Below are 21,900 nucleotides of genomic sequence, written 5' to 3' on the forward strand. Positions count from 1 at the left end.
GATATCGGAATGAGGTGTGGGTATAAGCAGAGAAGTATAAATGTAATTCATGAGGAAAGTGAAACTGAGTGTACCCAGGAAAAGTGAGCCCAGCATTGCATCGTCAGACAATGACAGACTTCTATTGTCCCTGACACCTCAGGAGCAAGCCAAGGCACCCACTCCACATAATGGCATGGGCACGTGTATACTAACATCTCTCTTGTTTTTAAAAACATCAGAGCAGCAAACCTGGCTTTCCTTATGCAGATTAGTCAAGCAGGACAAACTTGAAAAACCCATAGCCCGACTGTAGTGAATCTTAATGGAAGCCCGTAATGATAACTATTTCTTGTCTGTTGTTCTAAAACGTTGCAGAGCTACAGGCAGACAGAAAAAAGAGGAGGGGATATCTTACCTAAACTAGGGTGCGTCGACTTTGAAGTCTTTTATTTCCCCATGAATGGCCGTGCTTACACAGGTGAATGCTACAGTGTGAGTCAATGGGCATGAGGTTAAAGTCTCAGCTCCAACAGCTATCTCATCCTGCAGCATCTAGCTGCTTGAGCAGCCCCAGCCACAGACATGCTGGGGCAGATACCGTGCAGCAAGCAGCCTATAGAAACGGAGTCTTAAAATTAGTTTATGTCACCCCCACAAAGTATTAGGTATCTCTTCGGGGCCTATTTTCCCTGAGGGGTTAGCAGAGCCACTCTGAGGTCTCCATCACTTTCAACACCTTGCTGCCCAGGTTACAGGCAGAATACATCCAGACAGGCTTCACTGGGCTCCTGGTAGTTTGGTTCTATCGCCTCCCTCAATATACCCCACAGACAGGCAAGTGTATTTAAGTCTGATAGACTTTTCAGTCAAGACCATCATCATTCAAAAGCCAGGTAGACCTACGCGTGCGCGCGTGTGTGTATGTGTTTGTGAGAGAGAAAGCATGTGTGTGTGTGCTCACCTGTGTGTGAGCATGTGTGTTAGCATGTGTGTGCACGTGTGTGGTTGTGCATGGATGCGCGAGCGTTTTTTTTTCAAGGTCTTAGCATATATTAGTATGTCACTTTTATTACTCTTAGCTATTGCTTGGAATCTGATTGCTAACTTGGATTTATTAATTTATTATTTCATTTATTAATTTATTTAGTTATTTATTAATTTATTATCATTCCCTCCAGTTCCATCTATTATAAACCAAGCTACCATACTCAAAATCATGTCCTTTGTCCATTCATCTAGCCATCCATCCATATGCACATGCATTTGAGACAGGGTCTCACTGTGTTGTCCTGGCCTGCCTGAAGCTCATAGGTCCGCTTGCCTCTTTCTTTCAGTGCTGGGCTGCCAGGCTATACAAATACATCATATACAAATACATATACATATATCTCCAATTTATGGGCATAAAAGACCCAACTGGCACCGATATTGAAACTGTTTTCATCAAAGCCATTGTTTCATCCGCCAATAGTAAAATAATCGACGCAGTTCTCTCGCTAGGAATTGAAAAGCCTCAGAACAACACATCTACTTTTACTGTGCTCCCTAAAGTTTCCCCTAAGTAACTGCAGCTCTGAGCATCAGCCGGCTCAGTCGTTCGCTGGCTCGCTCTTGCCCTCTCATTCCATCTGATCTATGGTTCCCAGGACATAGCGGAGACTGCTGGCTGCAGACGCTGGAAAATGTAACTCGGAATTTCCTACAATCTCAGCTCCACTTTCTCCCGGGCGCCGGCCCGGGGCTGGAGCCTTGTTATTGTCACGTGGCCGCGGGTGCCCGGCGGGCCAATAGGCGCGCGCCCGCCTCCGCGCCCCGCCTCGCCGTTCTGCCGCGCCGGGACAACGCGCCCCGCCGCCCGCCGCAGGCGGAAAAGTTTCTCTGCGTGCGATCGGGTTCTCGGACGCCGCTCCGGCTGCCTGTACCGTGGCTGCCGATCCTCCGCTCCTGGCTCTCCCACTGTGCACGGGCATGCGAGGCCTTCCGTGCCGGGACTGAGCGGCCAGGAGCACGAGGCGGCGATCGGCGTGTCCAGCCCGGTCTGGGAGTCGGTGCTTTTTGGGGTGCGCGAGACTGCAGAGCTCGGGGCCGAGCCGGAGGCGGCGGGGCGAGCGGCGATGGGTGCTCCCGGGCTCCGAGCGGCCGCGGCGGCGCTGGGGCTGCTGCTGTGCGCCGGGCTGGGGCGCGCGGGCCCGGCGGGGAGCGGAGGCCACGGGGCGCCCGGGCAGCTCTCGGACGACGCTGTGCAGCGCCCGTGCCCAGCCGTCTGCCAGTGCCTCGGGGACCTGCTGGACTGCAGCCGACGGCGGCTGGTTCGCCTTCCCGACCCTCTCCCGGCCTGGGTCACACGACTGTGAGTATCAGTATCATTCCGGTGGGGTGGAGGGGACTGTCCAGCCAGGGGTGCGGGACGAGAAGACTCCGCCGAGGCCCGGGGCTCAGAGGGCACTGTGCAGCACCCAGGCGGCTACCAGAACCCTGTGGGGGGGGACTCAGTCTCCCTCTGCATCCGCGCAGATGGGTTCTTGGGCCGCCACTCCCTGGCCAACAGAACCGACGCCTGCGACTGGGAGCCACTTTGCGAGACACCGTACTTTGCAGGCTTTCTTCTGAGTTTATGTAGGAAACTGGCCCAACTGTAGCTTCTCAGTGGTTAGGGTCCCTGCCTGTCCCTAGACAGTCACTGCAAGCGCGCCTTTCTCTTAGAACCCCTTGCTCAAGCAAAGGTGCACAGACTTTTCTCCCTGCTGTGCTTAATTTCACATTAGCAGTCCATCAGCCTCGCTCCCGGGCCACTTTGTAATGCGTCTTGGTTCCTGTGAGAAACTGGGTGCGAAGACTGATCGGGTAGATAAGCAAAGGAAGTAGGTTTTCAGAACCGAGATCTGGGCAAGTTTAGAGCCGGCGCTGAGTGCTGTTTGGCGGATTTTAGCTGGGAAGCCAGAAAATCCGAAGTCACTGTCAACTGTGTGGAAGAACACGGAAGAAAATATAATTTACTTGGAAATGCGAGTTCTTACAAATGTCAACTCTCTTTATTCTCTCCCAACCCCTAATTTTGTTAAAATTGGAGGGGGCATTTAACCAATAAGCAAAAAAGCAAAAATTGTACTTTTTAAAAAAGTTGTTCCGTTTAAAAGAAATCAGATCACTTCATACTTAAAGATTCTGAAATTTAGGCCTCTCAGACATTCTCAGCTCTTAAAAATCGTAGGTCTTGACAATAGTGGTCAGGCGGCTTAAGCAATCCTGTTTTTGATCCAGTGTCCCAAACTAAATTCTTTCATCAGTTGTAAACTGTTGACCATCAAACAACACGCTCTCTTAAAAGGAAGTTTAATAAGGAAATAGAATTAACGAGAATTGGATTGATATTTAATGGCTGATTATGGAATGTCTGATGTAGCAGCTTTTATTACTCGTGAAAGGGGAGATAAAGACTTGAGCCTGAAGCAGGAAGACTTTCAATTAGTTGTGGCTAATTCCATTCAATTGCCTCTTGCCGGGTGGGGGGTCACGCTGCTGAGTTCCTGAAAGCCGAACGGCTCTACTGACAACATATGGAATCAAGCACGGGAATGCCGGGAGGTGGGCACCTATGGAGGATACAGGCGTGGAGGGGAAAACTTGTCTCCCTGGAGAGCCTTTAGAAATGCTTACTAAGTCTAACTTTACCCAGTAGTTTCTCAATGACAGGTGTCTCACTGAATGTAAATGGAGTTCAGAAAACTGTATGGACCTTGATTGGAAGTTGAGTTGAATCAAAAGGGGGGATTTGATACCTATTTAAACGTTCTTAAACGGAGCTGACCTAATTAGGATTTTGTTTTGCAGATAATTTGGTGGCACACTAAAAACAAATTACAGTTTATTTGGTTAGCACAAGTCTTTAATTACATTTCCGCCAGTAGTAAATTGTCTCAATACACGTCTGCATTCCTTAAACGTATGTGAAAATACATTCCACTTGTATAAATAAGTGCTGAGTCCCTTGTCAGAAGCCCTGCTGTGATCTCTCATCAAACAGCCTTTCCATCCTTGTACTTTTGTGACTTCTGACCGTCTTTGGGGGCATCACCAAGCCATGTGGTCTCAGGTTCTTTATTGTCAACGTTTCCTTTGTTTACTCTCAAAGGTCTGTTCCCCACCTCAGAGGAGAGCAAAAGGCAACAGGCAATCCTTCTCTCCTGTTACTTTGTGTATTGCCATAGGAGGCGTGAGTTGCTCCCAGTTAAACTTTACATAATTACAAAAGCTCTTAACTACAAGGCTTCCACGACCAGGGAGTGAATAGAAAATGTGTATTGTTCACCACAGCCCTCCTTCCTTGGGCTTTTAAAATAGCAACGTTTGTCTTTGGAATAGTTTATGAGAAAGTTCAGAAAAAAATATGCTGGGTCTTTTTGTTCCCTTTGTTGAATCTACAAATTAGGAATGTCTGTGCTCCGTGTGTGTGTGTGTGTGTGTGTGTGTGTGTGTGTGTGTGTGTGTGCACACGTGCGCACGTGTTCCCCACTTTATCCAGTTGTTCTTTATTATCATAGGAGAGCCCGGTGTGGAAAGCTGAGAAGTTGGAGTTAAACAGTAATAACACTGTACTCACTTCTGCTTTCAGAAAGAACCTGCAGTTCTTTAATGAAAGTCGCTGTTAAAAAAGTTACTGCTGGAATCTCAGTCAGAGAGCTGTGTGCCTCTCTGGAGCTCTGAAGCCAAAGAGGGGGGCTTGTTAAAATAACGTTATGTAGCCAAAGGGGGTGAATTGCTTGATTGCCAACTGGAACCTCAAGTGTTATTAAATTCTAGCTGGAATTTCAGGTGATTTATCTTATCACGCAGAAATGTTGGGGCTCTTAATAGGGTTGAGGAGAAAGTCCGAAAGGTAGTTTGTACTCGTGTGTGACTTCTTTGGTGCTGCCTGTTATGAATCTTCTGGAACAGGGTACTGTTGGGGGTGGGGAGGGAGCAGTAGTCCTTATGTTTTCCACAGCTGTTTCTCTATATTTTCCAGACCAAAACTCGAGCATAGCAGGCTGATTTACGAGTCACTTTGGATCAGTGTTTTAAAACAGCTACAGCCTGCCTTTTTGTTTTTTCGGCTTTCCATATTTCTGCTGAGTTAGCAGCATGGCAGGCCCCTGTGGGATTGATTAAGAAGCTACGCTGTATTTGTGTTTTCACATTTGAATTGGAAGTCAGATTTCCAAATGCTTAGAAAGAAGAAAATGATAGCTAGAACCAAATGTAAAATTAATATTTTTCACATATGACTACTGACTCGATAAAACGGAGATTGACTTTACAATATACAGAGGCAGGGGCTGATTTTTCTAGGCCTGTGCCCCGTGGCTTTCTGGGTAAATTCGTTAGCACCTCCCTACCTTTCTTATCTAGTGACCTCATCACAGCAAGTCGTTTTAAAAAGTTTCCTGTGGAAGATGTTCTCGAACTACACATAACACACAAAACGATGAATTTGCCCTCCCTATTGACTGGTTTCTTTCCTGGGTTCAAGAAAACACTGGAAACATTGTATCTCCACGTCTCTCTTTAGTGCTCCAGCCATAAAAACAATATAGGGAAGACGTAGGGAAACACTGTGTCCTCTAAAAGGAAGGTAATTATTTCTGAAACATATATTACTTGAAAATCTAAATTTAGGTAAATTAAAAGTTTCATGGCTTTAAGCCTTTAGCAGTAGAAGTCACTTAAGAAGCATTCTTTTTTCTCCCACATATGTGGTTTTAATAGTACACAGAGCTCAGGATGGAAGCATTTGCACTAACTGAAGTATGTATAGCTGCCAGCTCCTACTGGAGGACATGCAACCAGTGTCCTCAGAATGTGTACTGGGCTGAAGGCCTGTTCCCAGTTCAAAGGTCTTTTGTTTCAGAAAATCTCATCCCATTACTGGTGGAAAACTTTGAGCACCCAAATCTCATTTCTCCTGGTATCTCTCTGAGAAATAATCCTTCCAAGGAGCAGAGAACAGTTCTTAGCTTTCCTTTCTTTTTCCTTTTCATTTAAAAGAAAATTAACTGTATTAAATGTAAATACCAGATTGGTCCCCCTGTGCTTTCCAACACAGGAAACAATGCTGGGTGGGGGCGGGCTCAGCATTCTTGAGCTAAGTGACTCCAAATGACTGTCTGTGGAGCTAGGCCGAAGGCCCAGGTGGAGGGCTCTTTTCTTGGTTGTGTTTTAAAGCTTGTGGGCAATCTGTGTCCGTCTGGGGTGCTAAAGCACACAGGTTTTGTTTGACTGCTAACGTGAGTTGTTGGGCTCACGGCTTCCTTGATGAACTCCAGATGGACTTGGGCTGGACTGTGAGGGAAAGTGTCTGGCTCCAGCCAGCGTGGTGAGCGTGCACAGCAGTGGTTGTAATTGCAGGATTTTTATAGTTTAAAACTGAGCCAGATTTTCACCCCCCTTCATGTTAGAACTCCACCAGAACAAATCTACTCATGTCTGTTACTGTCTGGTAGGTCTTTAGGCAAACAGAGCTTAAATAAAATCTTTGCAAGTTCTTTTTTTATTTTGTTTTAAGGTGAAATACAGGAATCGGGGCTTACTCCCCAAACCAAAAGCTTGGAGAATGACAGTATCCTTAATTTTGAATTGTCGACTAAGCAAGAAGTAACATTATTTCTCTGAGCGTGTGGTTTCTATTTTTCTGTTGTTTGTAGGAGCGCATTCTGATGTACATACATTATATAGCTCGTACTTGTCAGCAACGGACTTTGATTATCTAACACTTTGGTTCTTTAAAAACATCTTCATTTTAAACACTGAAGAATTAACTTAAGATCAGCTTGCCTCTTCCAGAGAAGAGCGTCCAGCCACACTGTGCTTGAGCCTGGTTTCCAGTGCCTCTTCTGCCATTTCATCTCCGTTATACTAGTTTGGCAGCCGCATGTAGACAGGGTGCTGAAACATTTGTTGGATTTTGGTCCTTGTCTCAGATCTTGGTGCTAAGTAGACTTTCCAGCCCAGAACACTGTATAGACAGGAGTTTGTTACTTTTAGTACTTTGTTGCCTGTGGGAATTGTTACTAAGTTTGACTGAGCCTTTGGATAAGAAGCACATTTAGTTTACAGTTAGTGTGGCTTAAATATTGTGCTGCATTGCTGGATGTTGAAATTTAGGGAGTTTTTGAAAGAGAGGATTCAGGCTGTGGTATATCCTTTTGAGCATGTACTTTCAGGTGTGTACACACACACACACACACACACACACACACACCCCACTAGGAATCTAGCCCTTTAACACATTGAAACAAGTAAATACACATGGATGTCAACCTCTGTTGGTACTTAATTTTGTGATAATAAAAGTGTTTTTTTCAGAGTCCTTGTTTCAGTAACCTGCCTAATTAGCCACTTTTCATAGTCTGTGATGTCACTGTATCAGGTTGGGGGAGGGATAGAGTTGAGACTATGAAGCAAAGCACAGTTCACAAAAGATCTGTTCACCAAGTGCCAGAAAACATCTCTTAAAATGCTTGTGGGCTTCAAGGATTTGAATCTGCCAGCCTCTTAAACTAATTCTGTCCTCAGAGTTTGTCGTTTTGACTTTGGCATTTGGTTGCCATTTAATTTGTGGACAGAATGGTCCAATTATTTCTCTGCTTGTCACTGGTGTTGAGAGAAAGAATTCAAAGCCCCCACTCTGCCTAGTGTGTCATCAAATGATATTAGTGACATTTAAGAAACTACTTGTAATATGACTTTTCTTTTCTTACAGGGACCTGAGTCACAACAGATTATCTTTTATCCAGACGGGTTCCCTGAGCCACCTTCAAAACCTTCAAGAAGTGTGAGTCCCACTTATCTCTCTTTTGAGGGTTGCACAAAGTAGTTACCCCTCGAACCATTTTATGGGACGAACCTTTGGAATGATAAGAGCATCCTTCAAACTTTTGACTTGGATGCTGTCTTTAAATATCATAAGTTGTTTCCACGTCTTTGGATTTCAGATGATCTAATTGGCTTTTTCTGTTCTTTTGGTATTTACAGGAAGCTGAACAACAATGAATTAGAGACCATTCCGAACCTGGGACCAATCTCTGCAAATATTAGACAGCTATTCTTGTAAGTGAATCCAGCATGGTTCCCATGTATATTGATAGGAGTAGTGGATGATCTCTAGATCAGTGGTTCCCAACCTGTGGGTCGTGACCGCTTTGTGTGTGTGGGAGGGATGCCACATATCAGATATCCTGCATATCAGATATTTACATTATGATTCATAACAGTAGCAAATTGCAGTTATGAAGTACCAGTGAAGTAATTTTATGTTGGGGGAAGGGGTCACCACAACAAGAGGAGCTCTAAGGTTGCAGTATTAGAGGGGTTTAGAACCACTGATCTGTATGGACTAGCATGCAGTTCTTATAGACAAATTTTGAATACCCTTCCCAAGGCATAACAAAGAAGGCCTCTATAGATTAACTTATTTTCACTTCTAAATTTCGAGCATTAATTAATTAATTAGTTAATTAATTATATGCTTATTTATGCTGTTGGGAATGGAACCCAGAGAAGAGCTTGCTAGGCAATTTATTGAACTGCAACTCCCTCAAACATCCTTCCGACAATAAGTACTTTACACACTGTTCTTGCTGACTTGACTTCCAGGATTCAAAAAAGCTACTTTGAGCTTTGATTATATTCTGTAGACTAGAACTTAAAATTCTGGCATTGCGTAAGGGTTGGCATAGGAACTGTGCATTACGGTAATGTTTGCAGAGAATGATCAGACTTACTGTGTGACACTAATGGGAATTGGTTATATGCCATTGGGGCATCTTTATTTTTAGCTATGTGTGTGTATGTGGATTCGTGCAAATGTGAGTGCAAGCGACCTTAGATTCCAACAGTAGATGCCATGGGTCGGTTATCAGCTGCCGGATGTGGGTGCTGGGAATGGAGCCACCTCCCACCACCTCTTGAGCATGGCTCCTGGTGTTGGAATCAGGGTTAGAAACCCCAACTGAAAATGTGGACCTACGTAGTTAAATCAGTAAGTGAAGTCAAAATGTTAGTTTCCAAAGTTTTCAGATAAACTTAAAATTGTGCCAAATTTTCTGCATTTTCAGTGCAGATTGCGTTTACATTTGTACATCTGAGGTCAGTTTTGGGAACGTCTTGTCTTTGCAGCATTTACAAGTCGCATTTTGTATATCCCAGGTCTAATTTTTAAAATCAAGCCATTTTCCATTTTGATCTTGAGTATTTTTCTTCTCTCTAAAGTTAAAACATGTTCTTTACATGGTTTGATAAAACCACTTTTTTTTTTTTTTTTGTAAGGGTTTTGGGAGGGTTGAAGTTATATAGTAAACTTCAGGAGAGCTGGTCAATCAATTAAAGTGATCACTCTCCAATTGCTTCCATCTGGTGATTTATAGTGGTTTGTTTTTACTGAAGGCCCAGGTCAGCCAAGTCACTCTGCAGCCGCCCTGTCTGCTTTCTTCTGTTTGAATAAGAACTAAGTGGCATTTGATACTGATGTGGTTTCTCCACAGATCCGAACCAGAGACGAGTGAAAGAAAAGGCACTTGGTATTTGTCAAATAAACACCAAATTTAAAAAAAAAAAAAGTTTTCATATTAGTATTAATACCTATTTTCTTCATGTTTTAATAGCATCTGAGTGGAAGGGATTTTGCAGCATCGGAGTTATTCTTGACTGACCAAGGGGGCCCTTCAGAATCCCTCTATCCTGTTGTCTCTGTCTTCTGTTTTGGCAGATTCTATCAGCATGCTTAAGAACCTGGCTCAGTGGTGGCTGAGGGTCAGCAGTGTGGTTTTTTTTTTTTTTTTTTGCTCCGGGTAGGGTGGAGTAACAGCCTGTAGTTTAGCATGGCTTAGGGTCCAAAGCCAAAGCGCATGTGAAGAAGTTACAAAATTCCCTTGCAACTAAGTAGCAACCTGAATACGGTCACTTGTAACTAGAAAGCTGGAGGCCAGAATGACGCCTGAAAGTTAGGAATCTTCCACGTGCTGTTTCTGTGTGTGTTTGGCATTAGTGAGCCTGTGGGTCAAGTTAGCTTCAATAATCTCACTTCCGTTCCCTCTTGTTGGTCATAGTACATCTGGGCAGCCGAAGTTTTGTTCTCACATAATGAGAGGCCCAATTATTGCTTAGCTTAGGAAGTCCCCGTGGGTGGTGATTTATGTGAGGAGCCTGCTCATACAATATGGAGACTGAAAGGAGTTTTTATGCCCATGAAACATCTTGAAAATTTTACCTCTCTGGTATTTTTTTTTTCTACAAAGGTTTTAGTTATCTCCCAAGGACTCTTCTGAATATTGCAATATATGGTTATTTCTAAAGCGTTAATATCCTCTATATTATATTGTATAGATAGAACATTTTCCTTTATAGGGAAGCCCTTGAAAGTAATCTCAGCTGGTTATCAGTACTGTTAAATACGTTTCTGAAATTGCAAGGAGAAAAGAGCATTAAGCCACATGGTATGACTCGGCTTCAGTACTTGCCTTAGCTCTATATTTAAACTGCATTTTTCAAAGTAGTTTGACCTTTGTTACTTCCCCCGCCCATTTTTTTTTTTTTAACATTTTTGGGAAGAAACCATTTTTCTAGGATGTTTATATGATATAAAAAGAAAAAAGTAGTTGGAGTCTTAAGCTAAGCCATATCTAAGGATCTCACAATCTTTATATAAAATCATATTTGTGATATGTGTGTGTGTATTCTGTGTATATTATACATCTTGTTTTTTTGTTTGTTTTGTCTTTTTGTTTTTCAAGACAGGGTTTCTCTGTGTAGCCCTGGATGTCCTGGAACTCACTCTGTAGACCAGGCTGGCCTCGAACTCAGAAATCCGCCTGCCTCTGCCTCCCAAGTGCTAGGATTAAAGGAGTGTGCCACCACTATTATAGTGTGCCTGGCTATTATACATCTCAAGAACACAGATTTAATACTTAATACTGTTATTCTTGGTGCCTTGGGACCTTCCCGGTTGGGGTAGCTAGCTTCAGAGATGACTAACTTGTAAAGTCTTTGTCTCTGTCTGTAGTTGGAGAAGACACGAGCTAATGCTGGGTCTAGTGGCCTTCCATGTGCAAAGACAAACTTGGGCTCTTCGGAAGCCTGGTAAAATATGAGTAACAGGGATGCTGGCTGGAGAGTCCCTGAACATCCTCTGGACAAAGCTTATCTCCGCCATGGTAACAGATCTTTTAGAATGCAAAAGACCTAATAGACTGCTCAGATCCCAGTGATGTGCTGGGGCAACCGTGTGTGTGTGTGTGTGTGTGTGTGTGTGTGTGTGTGTGTGTGTGTGTGTGTGTATGTGTGTGTGTGTGTGTGTGTGTGTGTGTGTGTGTGTGTGTGGTTTATTCATTGATTTCTCTCTCCCCTCAAATCATTGCAAAGCTATGGCAGGATAGGGTGTTTGTTTGGTTTGTTTGGTTTTTTAGAAACGAAATAATCCTGTTTGAGTACATCTCAAAGTAAAAGTGTTGACCACCTGGTTATATCATACTGTATAGATTTGTGTGGTATGGCGTGACTTATCCATGTTCTAAGCCCCTTTTAAACCTGTAACATGAGTGAGCGAGACTTGATTTGTGAAACATGGTGGTTAGACAGGGCTGCTTACCTCTCGATGCTGATGGCTTAAGTAGTATTACCTAGTTAAGTCGGACATTTGTGTCCTAGAGATGCAAACAGTTAAGTCACTGTCAGAGGTACCCCTGGAGTTACAATGGACATTCTCTGACCGTGAGTTGGGGCAGGGCTAGGAACCTCTGTCATAACATATCCATCGTCCATCATCTGGATTCTGATCAGATCTGGCATAAGTATTTCTGAAATAAGAGTCAGGTCAATGTCACAATCAAGAGGACATTGTCATCTTTTTACAAGTTCTTATGTGCAGGTGTGCATGTGTGTGTGTTTGTGTGTGTGTGTGTCCTTGTGGAAGCCAGAAGGCAATGTTGTGCATCTCCCTCACCCTGCACCTTATCATCATCATCATCATCATCATCATCATCATCATCATCATCATCAGAGATGGGTGTCAGTGAGCCTAGAGCTCACTAATTTAGCTGGTGAACTTGGCTGGACATCAAGTTTCAGGATCTTCCTGTCCAGCAGTCTCCTGACTGAGCCATCTCCTTGCAATGTGTTTATAGGTACTAGTTAAGTTTCCTGGTACCACTTTACAACATGGGCTTCAGTAAAGAGCCATGGAAGACATTTCAACAGTAAGATGATTAAATGCAATGCTTGAAAACATCAGTCCAGCTTTGGTGTGCAGGGTAACTTGGAGGTGGCAGACAACTGTCCCTTCAGCAGAGCAGAGGTGTGGTAACTGCCTGGTCTGTGGAGGCTCATGCCACCATAACAGTTCCAAGCAATGCTGGGAGTGCCGGCCAGCCTTGTGCAACGGCCTGCACATCAAATGGCCTGGGACTCATTGCTGGCCCTGCCCACAGTGTGTGTGTGTGTGTGTGTGTGTGTGTGTGTGTGTGTGTTCTCTCTTCTTTAAAATGAGAATGAGAGCAGTACCTGTCTTTTAGACTCATTGTGAGGATTTGTGGAGAGGCCGGGAAAGACATCTGGTATACCCCAGGTGATGGGTGGTGAGGAGGGAGGTGATTCATTGACCTAGAATGCCGTGGATATATGTTATCTGCCAGGCTCTTTCAAGTGAAGAGGCCAAAATCTGTCTCTTGTGGTGGAGCTTCATTCCAGTGAGAAGGGAGAGAAAAACAGGATAGGTAAGCCAGCTTCAAAGGAGAAGGTGGCTTTGGCTTCTGATATAGGTATGATTAGTGAGTCCTGGCAGCTGACCTTTGATGTAGTCAGGAAAGGCCAATATTGACAGAGACCTACTATGTGTCAGGTTACCGTTCCCTAAGGTCAGAGGTCAGCAATGAACAGAGAAAAATCTTTGCCACCTTAGCAGGAATGTCTTACCTTCTCAGAGAACAGGATACACATGGAGATGAGTTGTCTACAGAGGGGGGTAGATGCTGGAGACATAAATAAAGCAGGAGAGGGCCTGAGACTTGGGTCTGGCCAGAGAAGATTGACAGTTTAAAGGGGAGGCCGCTGCCAAGCCTGAGGACCTCAGTTCATTTCCCTCACCCTACATGGTAGAAGAAGAGAACCAACTCCACAAGGTGTCCCTTGACTTCCAATAGTACACTGTGGCTCACTGTGGCTCACTGTGGCTCACTGTGGCTCACTGTGGCTCACTGTGGCTCACTGTGGCTCACTGCGGCTCACTGCGGCACCCCCACCACCACAATAAATAAATAAAGATGTAAAAAAAAATAAAGGGTTATAGAGAAAAAAGGACTCACTGAGAAGTGAGACTTGAGCGAAGTCCTCACAGTGTATGTTGGAGTCTGGGGCTCATCCTTTAGCCTGCCCTGCCCAGCTCCACCCTGACCATCCCTGCCCTCCTTGTGGATCTAGCTGTTGCCCAGTTATCCAATAATCTCGTTTCTATTGTTCCCCTCTGTGTTAGAAGACTTCTGTGGCTGACGTCCTACTACAGGTATATAGTGTATAGTTAGTGCTTAATTAACATATGAATTAGGGAATATTTATAGAAAGCCATGTGTACTAGCATAATTCAGACAGACTTTGTATACACATAGTCTAAACCTATGGCTAAGTATTTATAGCGTTCAACAGTGCATACTTGGTAAAGTAATAATAATAAATTATACCAACAGCAATAACACTAATTAAAGACCAAATTAAATAGAATAAGAGAAGCAGTTTAAGTAGCTCGGGATTCATTATGCGACTCTTCTTTGAGAGCCTGTTAGGGAGTAAGTAGCACGTGGAACCCCGTGGTCTTCTTCTTTATCTTTGAAAGTCACACACTGGTTTTCCATGGTAACTGTGCCTTTCACTTTGTGAACTTCTTTATCAAGTTCTGAGTAGAAAGCAACAGCAGAGATACAACACACACACACACTATACACACAAATACACACACACAAATACACACACACAAATACACACACACACACTATACATACACTATACACACACATACACACACACAAACACATACACACATATACACACATACACATACACACACACACACACACACACACACACACACACACACTCACACACACCACAAAATTTAACTGTCTCATTCTAAAAAAAAAAAAAAAAGTCATAGTAGAATAGTAGATTCCTGGGGCCAGGGAGGGAGACTCTGTCTAAAGTCCTCACTACTCACTGTGTTTAAGGACTGCTGCTGATGCTTGTCCTCACTTCTGTCCTCCGAACACTTCTGTCCGCCTGTGGGTAATGAGCTGTTCCATCCCATCTTGTGTCCTGTTGTACCTGAGATGAGTTAGAGGCACAGAAAGGTTTGAGAATCACCCTTTCTTTTGGAGTGGGTTTGTAGGCAGCAGAGACAATGACAAAAATCACTATAGTGTGCCAGGGAGGGCTGGTCCTTGACGTGGTGGGGGCAGGGACTTCCAGTTCTGTAGACTTCTTAGAAGGGTGATTGTTATCCAGTTTCTCTGGCCTCTGTAACATAATCTCCTCCCGCACCCCAAAGACAAGGAAGGGAGGTTGTCACCTTTGATTCAGATGTCAAGGTTTGACATGTCAGGGAGGGCCAGGTAATCTGTCCGTAGCTAGGAAGTACCTGAAGTAGGGTTTTCTCTGTTTATATTGTATTCCTCGTGGGCCCCAACCTATGGGATGGTGCTGCCTTCATTCAGGGCCAGGTGGTCCTCCTACCCTGTCAGCAGACATCCTCTCAGATACAGCTCGAGATACATCACTAACCTCCTAGGCACTTATCAATCCAGTCAGGTTGACTACTAACTAGTGAGATTAGCCGTCCATCACAGAGATTGATTGATTGATTGATTGATTGATTGATGATTTCAGTTTTGAAACTCTTACAAGTTTAGGGTCTGTGGAGTCTAGTAGCGTCTGTCACATCCCACACCAGTGTAGGACTCAGACTCACGTTTGAGGTTTCAATCTTTACAGTAGCCCAGAGAAGTCCCATTTGGGTAGACTCTGAGTGGATGAGACATAGAGTCTTCTGAAGTAGGACCGACTAGGGCTAGATCCGGGGGGCATAGGTTTGTGTCTGGCTCACAGAAAGGGCCTGTCTGACCTCAGGCAGACTTAATTCTTCTTTGTTTATCTGTACAAGCAGTCGGAGATGTCTGCCCATCTATCTGCTCTGTTCCCACAGAGGATCAAATGGCATTCCGTACCTGAAAGGAGCTCCAGCAGCCCACGTGTGCCACTTGCACGCAGTGTGTGCTCGGCTCAGGGGCAGAGGCCTCGGCCTGCGGGCCAATATGGAGTCTTGAGAGTGAGGGTCACAGGAAAAAGGTGGGATTTAAAGACTATCTTGGAAGCAGTATATGAGAGAGAGGGAATGTGTTTTATCTTTCATGTGAATTACTGGTGAATCTGGAGCTTTCTTTCCGTGGTCAAAATAAAGCACAACGTGATAGTAATAACTTTTATAGCCGAAGTTTGTGTTTATAGGGTGATCTTTGACCCCTAAGAACAAAGTCGATCGTGTGATAAGTGATAGCAAGGAAAGAGTGCTTGGTGTGTGCTCTACAGTGGCTGTGAGCAGTGGAAAGGAAAGCTGGTAAGGCCATCAAAGAGAGGGTATGTCCTGGGAGTTGTGGGCATCCCAGGCTTTGAGTTCAGAGATTGCTACCTAGACAAGACATTAATGTCAGGGAGAAAATGTGAGTGAGTTGGTAGGATGAGCTCACGGAGGTTCTGATTTGGAAGGAGTCAAGGATTGACTTTTTATTTTTTAAGCATTGGAATGGAAAGATACAGTGGGGAACTTGCCCTTACCTCCTCCTCTTCCTCCTCTTCTTCCTCCTCTTCCTCCTTGTCCTTTTCCTCTCTCTCTCTCTCTCTCTCTCTCTCTCTCTCTCTCTCTTGCTTTCCTTTTAGATAGTCAGCATACTGTCCATTTTCAAAATCAAGTATCGTATGTGCCTTTGAGAACCAATAGTTGTGATATACCTGTCACCCGCACATCATATGGCTGTTCTGTATCCCAAGCCCTGGGGTATTAGAGGCACATAAGGAGGTTGTTCCTCTCTGGGAATGGCACAGCGTTGGCTTCTGGATTGTGCCCAGGGTGGAGCAAAATGAGATTGAAGTACAGGCTCTCCCCAGCTTACAGTGTTTCTACTCAGTATTCAGACTGGACAGTGGGTTAAGAGAGTACTCCAACCACGAGCCTGCTTTCTGCTTTTAGTACATATAATAAGTTACATGAGATCACACCTAGTTGCAAAATAGGTTTTCTGCTAGGCGATTTTGCCTGTCTATAGGTGAATATATGTTTGAGCGTGTTTAAGACAGGTTTAGCCTAAGCTTGGATGGCCAGTAGGTTAGGTTTGCTAGTAAATTCATTTTTATCTTAGAATATCTGCACATACAATGTTTTTGCTGGGATGTCATGCTATCTTAAGTCTGGAGAAATATATGTTCTGTTATGTATATAGTGAATACAACCCATATTAACTAAGCAGTCGCATGCATTCCAAGAATCAGACTCCTGGGTTAGTTTGGGATTCACTTGAGGTACTATTGCTTTATCGCATGATACTGAGCTTATCTGAAGACTTCATCAAGTTTACTTTATAGCTTTTAAATATTGTAGTCTGTGACTTTTAGTAGGTTTGTAGCTCAGAAATCAAGTCACATATCTAAGGCAAAGCGTTATAAAAGTTTCAAGTAGTAACATACCTGAATAATTTTATACCTAGGTGGTAAAGACACAAATAGTTGTTTTAACCAAAACCTTTGTTAAGTCAATATTTGAAGAGAGGTTGCTAGTTTGTCGTATTAATTAAGAGACTTGAGGATCAACTGTAGCCAAAAGTAAAACATAGGTTTCTAAGAGGAGTCAAGCCAACAAGCTTTGTTTTGATTAGGTGGGCATAAACCATACCCAGTGCTTGCCCACATCTGGCTGTGGAGGAAAGGCTGGAAATTGACCAACTCAACTGTAAAATTCCTCCCAAGCTCATACATCCTGCTGATGTACAAATGGCCTGGTGTCTTCCTGTGCAGGGAGTCTTGCTTTACAGGCCTCTACCCTTCTCCCCTGAGTGTAAACCAGGTACTGTTGTGTTCATGGAAGGAAAGTCTGTCAAAGTAAACACATAAGCATCTTAATACCGTATGTGGAACTCTTCCCTTGGGCTTTAAAGGGCTTACATACAGTTTGCACATAAGAGAATGTAACTGTGGACAGAGCTGTATCGGTAACCACAGTGTGAGCTTACCCTCGAGTTTACTCATGTAAGCTAACCTGTCCCCAGAATACAGACTTACTGGGTTTTCAATTCTCTGCTTAGAATAACTGAATTTGAAATGTGTGTTTTTCATCATAACATGGCTTTTAAGGGTTCTTGGGGTCTTTCCACAGGTTGTGTCAAACTCAGAATCTTTGTCTAGATGTACAGTGTCCTGCAAGCTCTCGTCAAACTAGACTCTCTCTGGAGTCTTCCCTTATTAGGTCCAAGGTTGGGCCATGTGGTTCCAGCCCCAGGAGTCTTTACGTTTGCTTTACCCTGTACAGCATGATCTCTCTGCTGTCCACCACTCCTATGCCTCAGCCTGGGCGCCACCTTTATGGGAGTTTGTTTGCTTGTTTATTTCAGATATAGTCTTGGGTATTCTGGAATTCAGTATGGCCTCCTCCTAGTTAACCACATTAGTTAGCTTTCTGGTCTTCCATCTTTTAGAATTTGTCTTTACTTATTAAACTTGTTTTTTTTTTTCCTCCCTTCAAAACAAGAGTTTTAGGTTTGATAGGAATGACCTATGGGGCAATCTTTCCCCCTGTGGTCTTTTGTGAAGCCCCCAAAGTCAACTTCGACTCCCTTCAGTATGCCCTACCAGAATGCTTTCGGCAATACTTCTGGGCTGCCACAGCCTGCCTCGTTTCCTCATCCCTCCCCATTTTGGGTTAGCCATTTCAAGTGCTGCTTTGAAGCAGTGGGATGGCTTCTACCAGGAAGCATCTCTATGCCAAGTGAGGCTTGTTCTGCCAAGACAGACAAAACAAAGTTCCAGCCAGTGAGCTGTGGATGATTGGGATGGCAAGACTCGACATGCGGCTCTATTCTGGTCTGGTTACTTTCGCCTCTTCCTTTTCTTACTTCAGCTTCTGGGATGGTTTCCGAAGGCCAGAGGTTCAGGACTCTTGTTTGCTGGAGACCAAAACAATGAGGCAGTGTTGTAGCCAACAGTGCCTCTTCTTTCTTTGGACGAAAGTTGCTTAAGCACTAAATTTAAAACATGAAAGGGAAGGCAATTATAAATACAAACGCCTCCTTTCTAGCACCCAATACAACCTGCCTGGCTGTCTCATTCCCTTGTTGTTTGGCTTCATCCAGAAGACAGAGCGCTCTATAGAGTAAGGTTGAATGAAATTTTAAGGGAATAGTAACACTTCAGGTAGCTTAGAGCATAAGATAAATTTGGCATTTATTCATGAACTGTCAAATTTGTTACGTATGGGCAGTTTACATTTTTCATAGCAAAGAAATATAATGTAGAATGGTCAAAATGAATGCACACAAATATATACATTTTAAACACAAATATATGTATATGTGTATATGTGCATGTGTATCTGTCACAGAAGGGGGAGGCTTTGAATTTGGCTTTTTCTTTATAATCCCACACATAATATTGGCCTAGAATAGATGGCAAAATTCTTTGAAGATGAAGAAAATGCTTAGAGATTTAGGCACATAGTCAGTTCATTGAATGATTCTTTTTTCTTCCTCACTACCCATGTGGTTATCAAAGAGAATTCGCAAAGAATTAGAAACCGTTTCAGATGTTATATAGCTGTTGTAACCCACTTTTAAAATTTTCTAATAATGCCTGTGCACAATTATAATAACTTGGAACCAGAAGACGCATTTTTCCTCTATGGGGAAAAAAAAAGAAGCCCTGGAAGAGAAATTCTAGGATCTCTCCATGAAACCTAAAGTCATCTGGGGCAGAGGCTTGTTCTGGTGAGCACCCTTTCCAGACAGACCAACTCTATGGTTGTAATTGCTAGACCTTACCTCTCTGTGGCTGGGAAGACACTTCCAGTTTGGGCATTATATGCTTTTAGACATAAGTTTGTTAGACTTTGTTTGTTTGTTTGTTTGTTTTTGTAAGGCCTTCTGTCCACCATTAGTCATTGAGCTGTTGTTTGTTTGTTGGAACAGGGTCTACTCTGTAGACCCAGCTGTCTCCCAGTTCCCCTGCCTCAGCTTCTCAGTGGCAGACTACAGGCGTCCCTGCCATTCATGGCTCCTTCCATGTTTAGTCTTAACGTTCTCATTCCTCTTTCTTGCATGACTTACATGCTTGCTCAGTCCTGCTCAGGAGCGCCTCTATGAGGACAAGCATCCCTGAGCTTAGTGTGCACGCAGAACAGGGGTGTGAGCATGCCTGCCTATGGGATCACAAACATCACGTATTCTGTGTCTGCTCAGAGGGACCGCTGAGATCAGGATACTCTGCTTGTTTTCTGTGAACCAAATCAGAAAATAAAGTAGAACTAATTTACCCTGGCATATATATGCACATTGAATCACTCTATGATATCTGGTTATTTGCTTGTGGTTTCAAACAGTGGCGCTCTCTTGTTTTTATTATTAAGTGACAGTCCCTTATATCAGCCAATAAAGCAGTTTACTTATATTCGAGAAACAGAGTTAATGGTCTATCTTTTGCTCACTGATAAGGACAATGTAAATATCGTGTTACTGGTTGAATTACTACAGAAGGTGTGGTAAGCATGTTACACCGAGCACATTTATTCTACTCTGTTCTTTCACGTAGCCACCTAAAAAATGAAAGAAATAAAAAGAAAGAAGGAAGGGAGGGAGGGAGGGAGGGAGGAAGGGAGGAAGGAAGGAAGGAAGGAAGGAAGGAAGGAAGGAAGGAAGGAAGGAAGGAAGGAAAACCACCAAAGTACCAACAGGAACAAAGAGAAGATAACAGGCCAAATGAAAATATCACAAAACATTTACAAGCAAATGGATAAATCATAAGCTTAATTAGGGAGAAAGTAAGAGCTACCGTGTGTGTGTTTGTGTCTGTTTGTGTGTGTGAGTGAATGCATGTGTGCACATGTGTTTGTGTGTGTTGATGTGTGTGTGTGTATGTGTGTGAATGCATGTGTGCACATGAGTTTGTGTGTTTATGTGTGTGGGTGTGTGAGCCCATGTTCATGCATGTGTGCACATGTGTACGTGTTCATGTGTTTGTATGTGTACCTGTGCATGGGCATGTGTGCATGTGTGTTTTTGTGTATGTGCACGTGTATGTGTGTGTGCTTGTGTGTGCATGTGTGCACATGTGTGTGTGCGCGCGAATGTGTTCATGTGTGTGTATGTGTGCGTGGGTGTATGCACATGTGTCTGTGTACATGTGTGTTCTTGTGTGTGTGCGCATGCCTGTGTGTGTTTGTGTGTGTGCACATGAGTACTCACCTGTGTATTCCTTTGTGTGTACACACGTGTGCATGTGCTGCTAACCTCGGGATATTTCAGAGTTTCAAAACCTATAAAGATGGAAGTGTCCCATAGGACTGAAAAGACAATTAAGCTAAAACTCATATTTATAAGAAGTAACCTGACCTCTACATTCTCATTCCTGGCTCATAACGCAGAGACTCCCCTGCATCTGACACACAGGACTGGAAGTTCATGTCCAGAACAACTTGAGCAGAGTCTGTGGAGTTTGGGTGGGATGGAGGGCTTTGCCTCAGTCAGGAAAACCGAGTCAAACATGAGTGCTCAGATTACATCCTCTCTTTTTATTTCCATTAGCTTTCTTGGGCGACAGCCATGCTTATGCCCATAGCCTTGAGCCTGAGGATAGCTAGAAAAGCCTCCCTCAGGGGCACCCCAGCAGAAGATCGCTCCCCTGTGTCACCTATGTGGATGCTTTCCATTCAACAGCGTGTCTACCTGAAGTCTTTAGTAAGTTTATCTTCCCTGCTTTCTTTGAGACAAGCTCTCACGTAGCCCTTGATGCCCTCCCTAGAAATCAGAGGATGACTTTGAACTTCTGATCCTCCTGCTTTCTTCTTCTATGAACTGGGATTAATGGAGAGTGCCACTGTGCTTTATGGATGTGGTCCTGGAGACCAAATCCAGAGATGTGTGCTTGCGAGTGAAGAATTCCACCACCTTAGCTATAGCTACACCCTACCCTCGTTTGATTTTTGTTTTGTTTTAGTTTGGTTTGGTTTGGTTTTTGGTTTTGAGATAAGTTCTTGCTGAATATCTCTGAATGGCTTTTGAACTCAATATCTTTCTGCCTCAGCCTCCTGAATGCTAGGATTACATGTGCCTTCTGTCCCGCCTGGTTTTAGTAAGATTTTTTTTTTCCCTAAAGAACAGATTTAGAAAATATGAATGAGTATCTACTGCTTTTCAAAGTTGAGTCCAAAACAAATGGAAAGAAGGGATTTGGAGACATTAGGGAGAGAAACAGATTCAGTCTCCTTGGGGCCAAAGATGAGATGCTCACCCCACCACAACAGAAGACCCTAGAGAAAACATACAAGCGTAGGGTATTCAGGAAGTCGAAAGTGCAACTGTTCACCAAGATGTAAAGTTGAAGTTAAGAGTGCAGAGTTATTTTAACAAAGAAATAAATGTGCTGGGAAAGCATTGAGAAATTCTCCTAGAGAGAACCAAAGGACAAAGGGGGCATGCAACAGGCTGGAGGAGCGAGAAGGTTGGGAATACTGTCTGAGGAAGCAGGCTCCACTGGGTGTTGGATTCCAACAAAAAACATCAGTAGAAGATGAAGAAAAGAGACTGCCAAAGATACAGGCAAAAAAAAAAAAAACAAAAAAACAAAAAAACAAAAAAAAACAAACAAAAA

The 21,900-nt window shown here is 43.7% G+C and overlaps 1 protein-coding gene across 1 annotated transcript in view; it reads left to right on the plus strand.

Moving 5' to 3' along the window:
- The first annotated feature begins 1,946 nt into the window (after positions 1–1,946).
- The window catches only part of Lrig3 (leucine rich repeats and immunoglobulin like domains 3), a 48,977-nt gene continuing 29,023 nt past the window's right edge, over positions 1,947–21,900 (plus strand). Inside the window, exons 1-3 of the mRNA XM_076920388.1 lie at positions 1,947–2,332; positions 7,721–7,792; positions 7,993–8,067. Of these exons, the coding sequence (XP_076776503.1) occupies positions 2,097–2,332; positions 7,721–7,792; positions 7,993–8,067 (383 nt within the window). The 5' untranslated portion in view covers positions 1,947–2,096. The remainder of the gene's footprint in view (positions 2,333–7,720; positions 7,793–7,992; positions 8,068–21,900) is intronic.

Source organism: Arvicanthis niloticus, chromosome 22 (genome assembly GCF_011762505.2).
Source record: "Arvicanthis niloticus isolate mArvNil1 chromosome 22, mArvNil1.pat.X, whole genome shotgun sequence".
NCBI lineage: Eukaryota > Metazoa > Chordata > Mammalia > Rodentia > Muridae > Arvicanthis > Arvicanthis niloticus.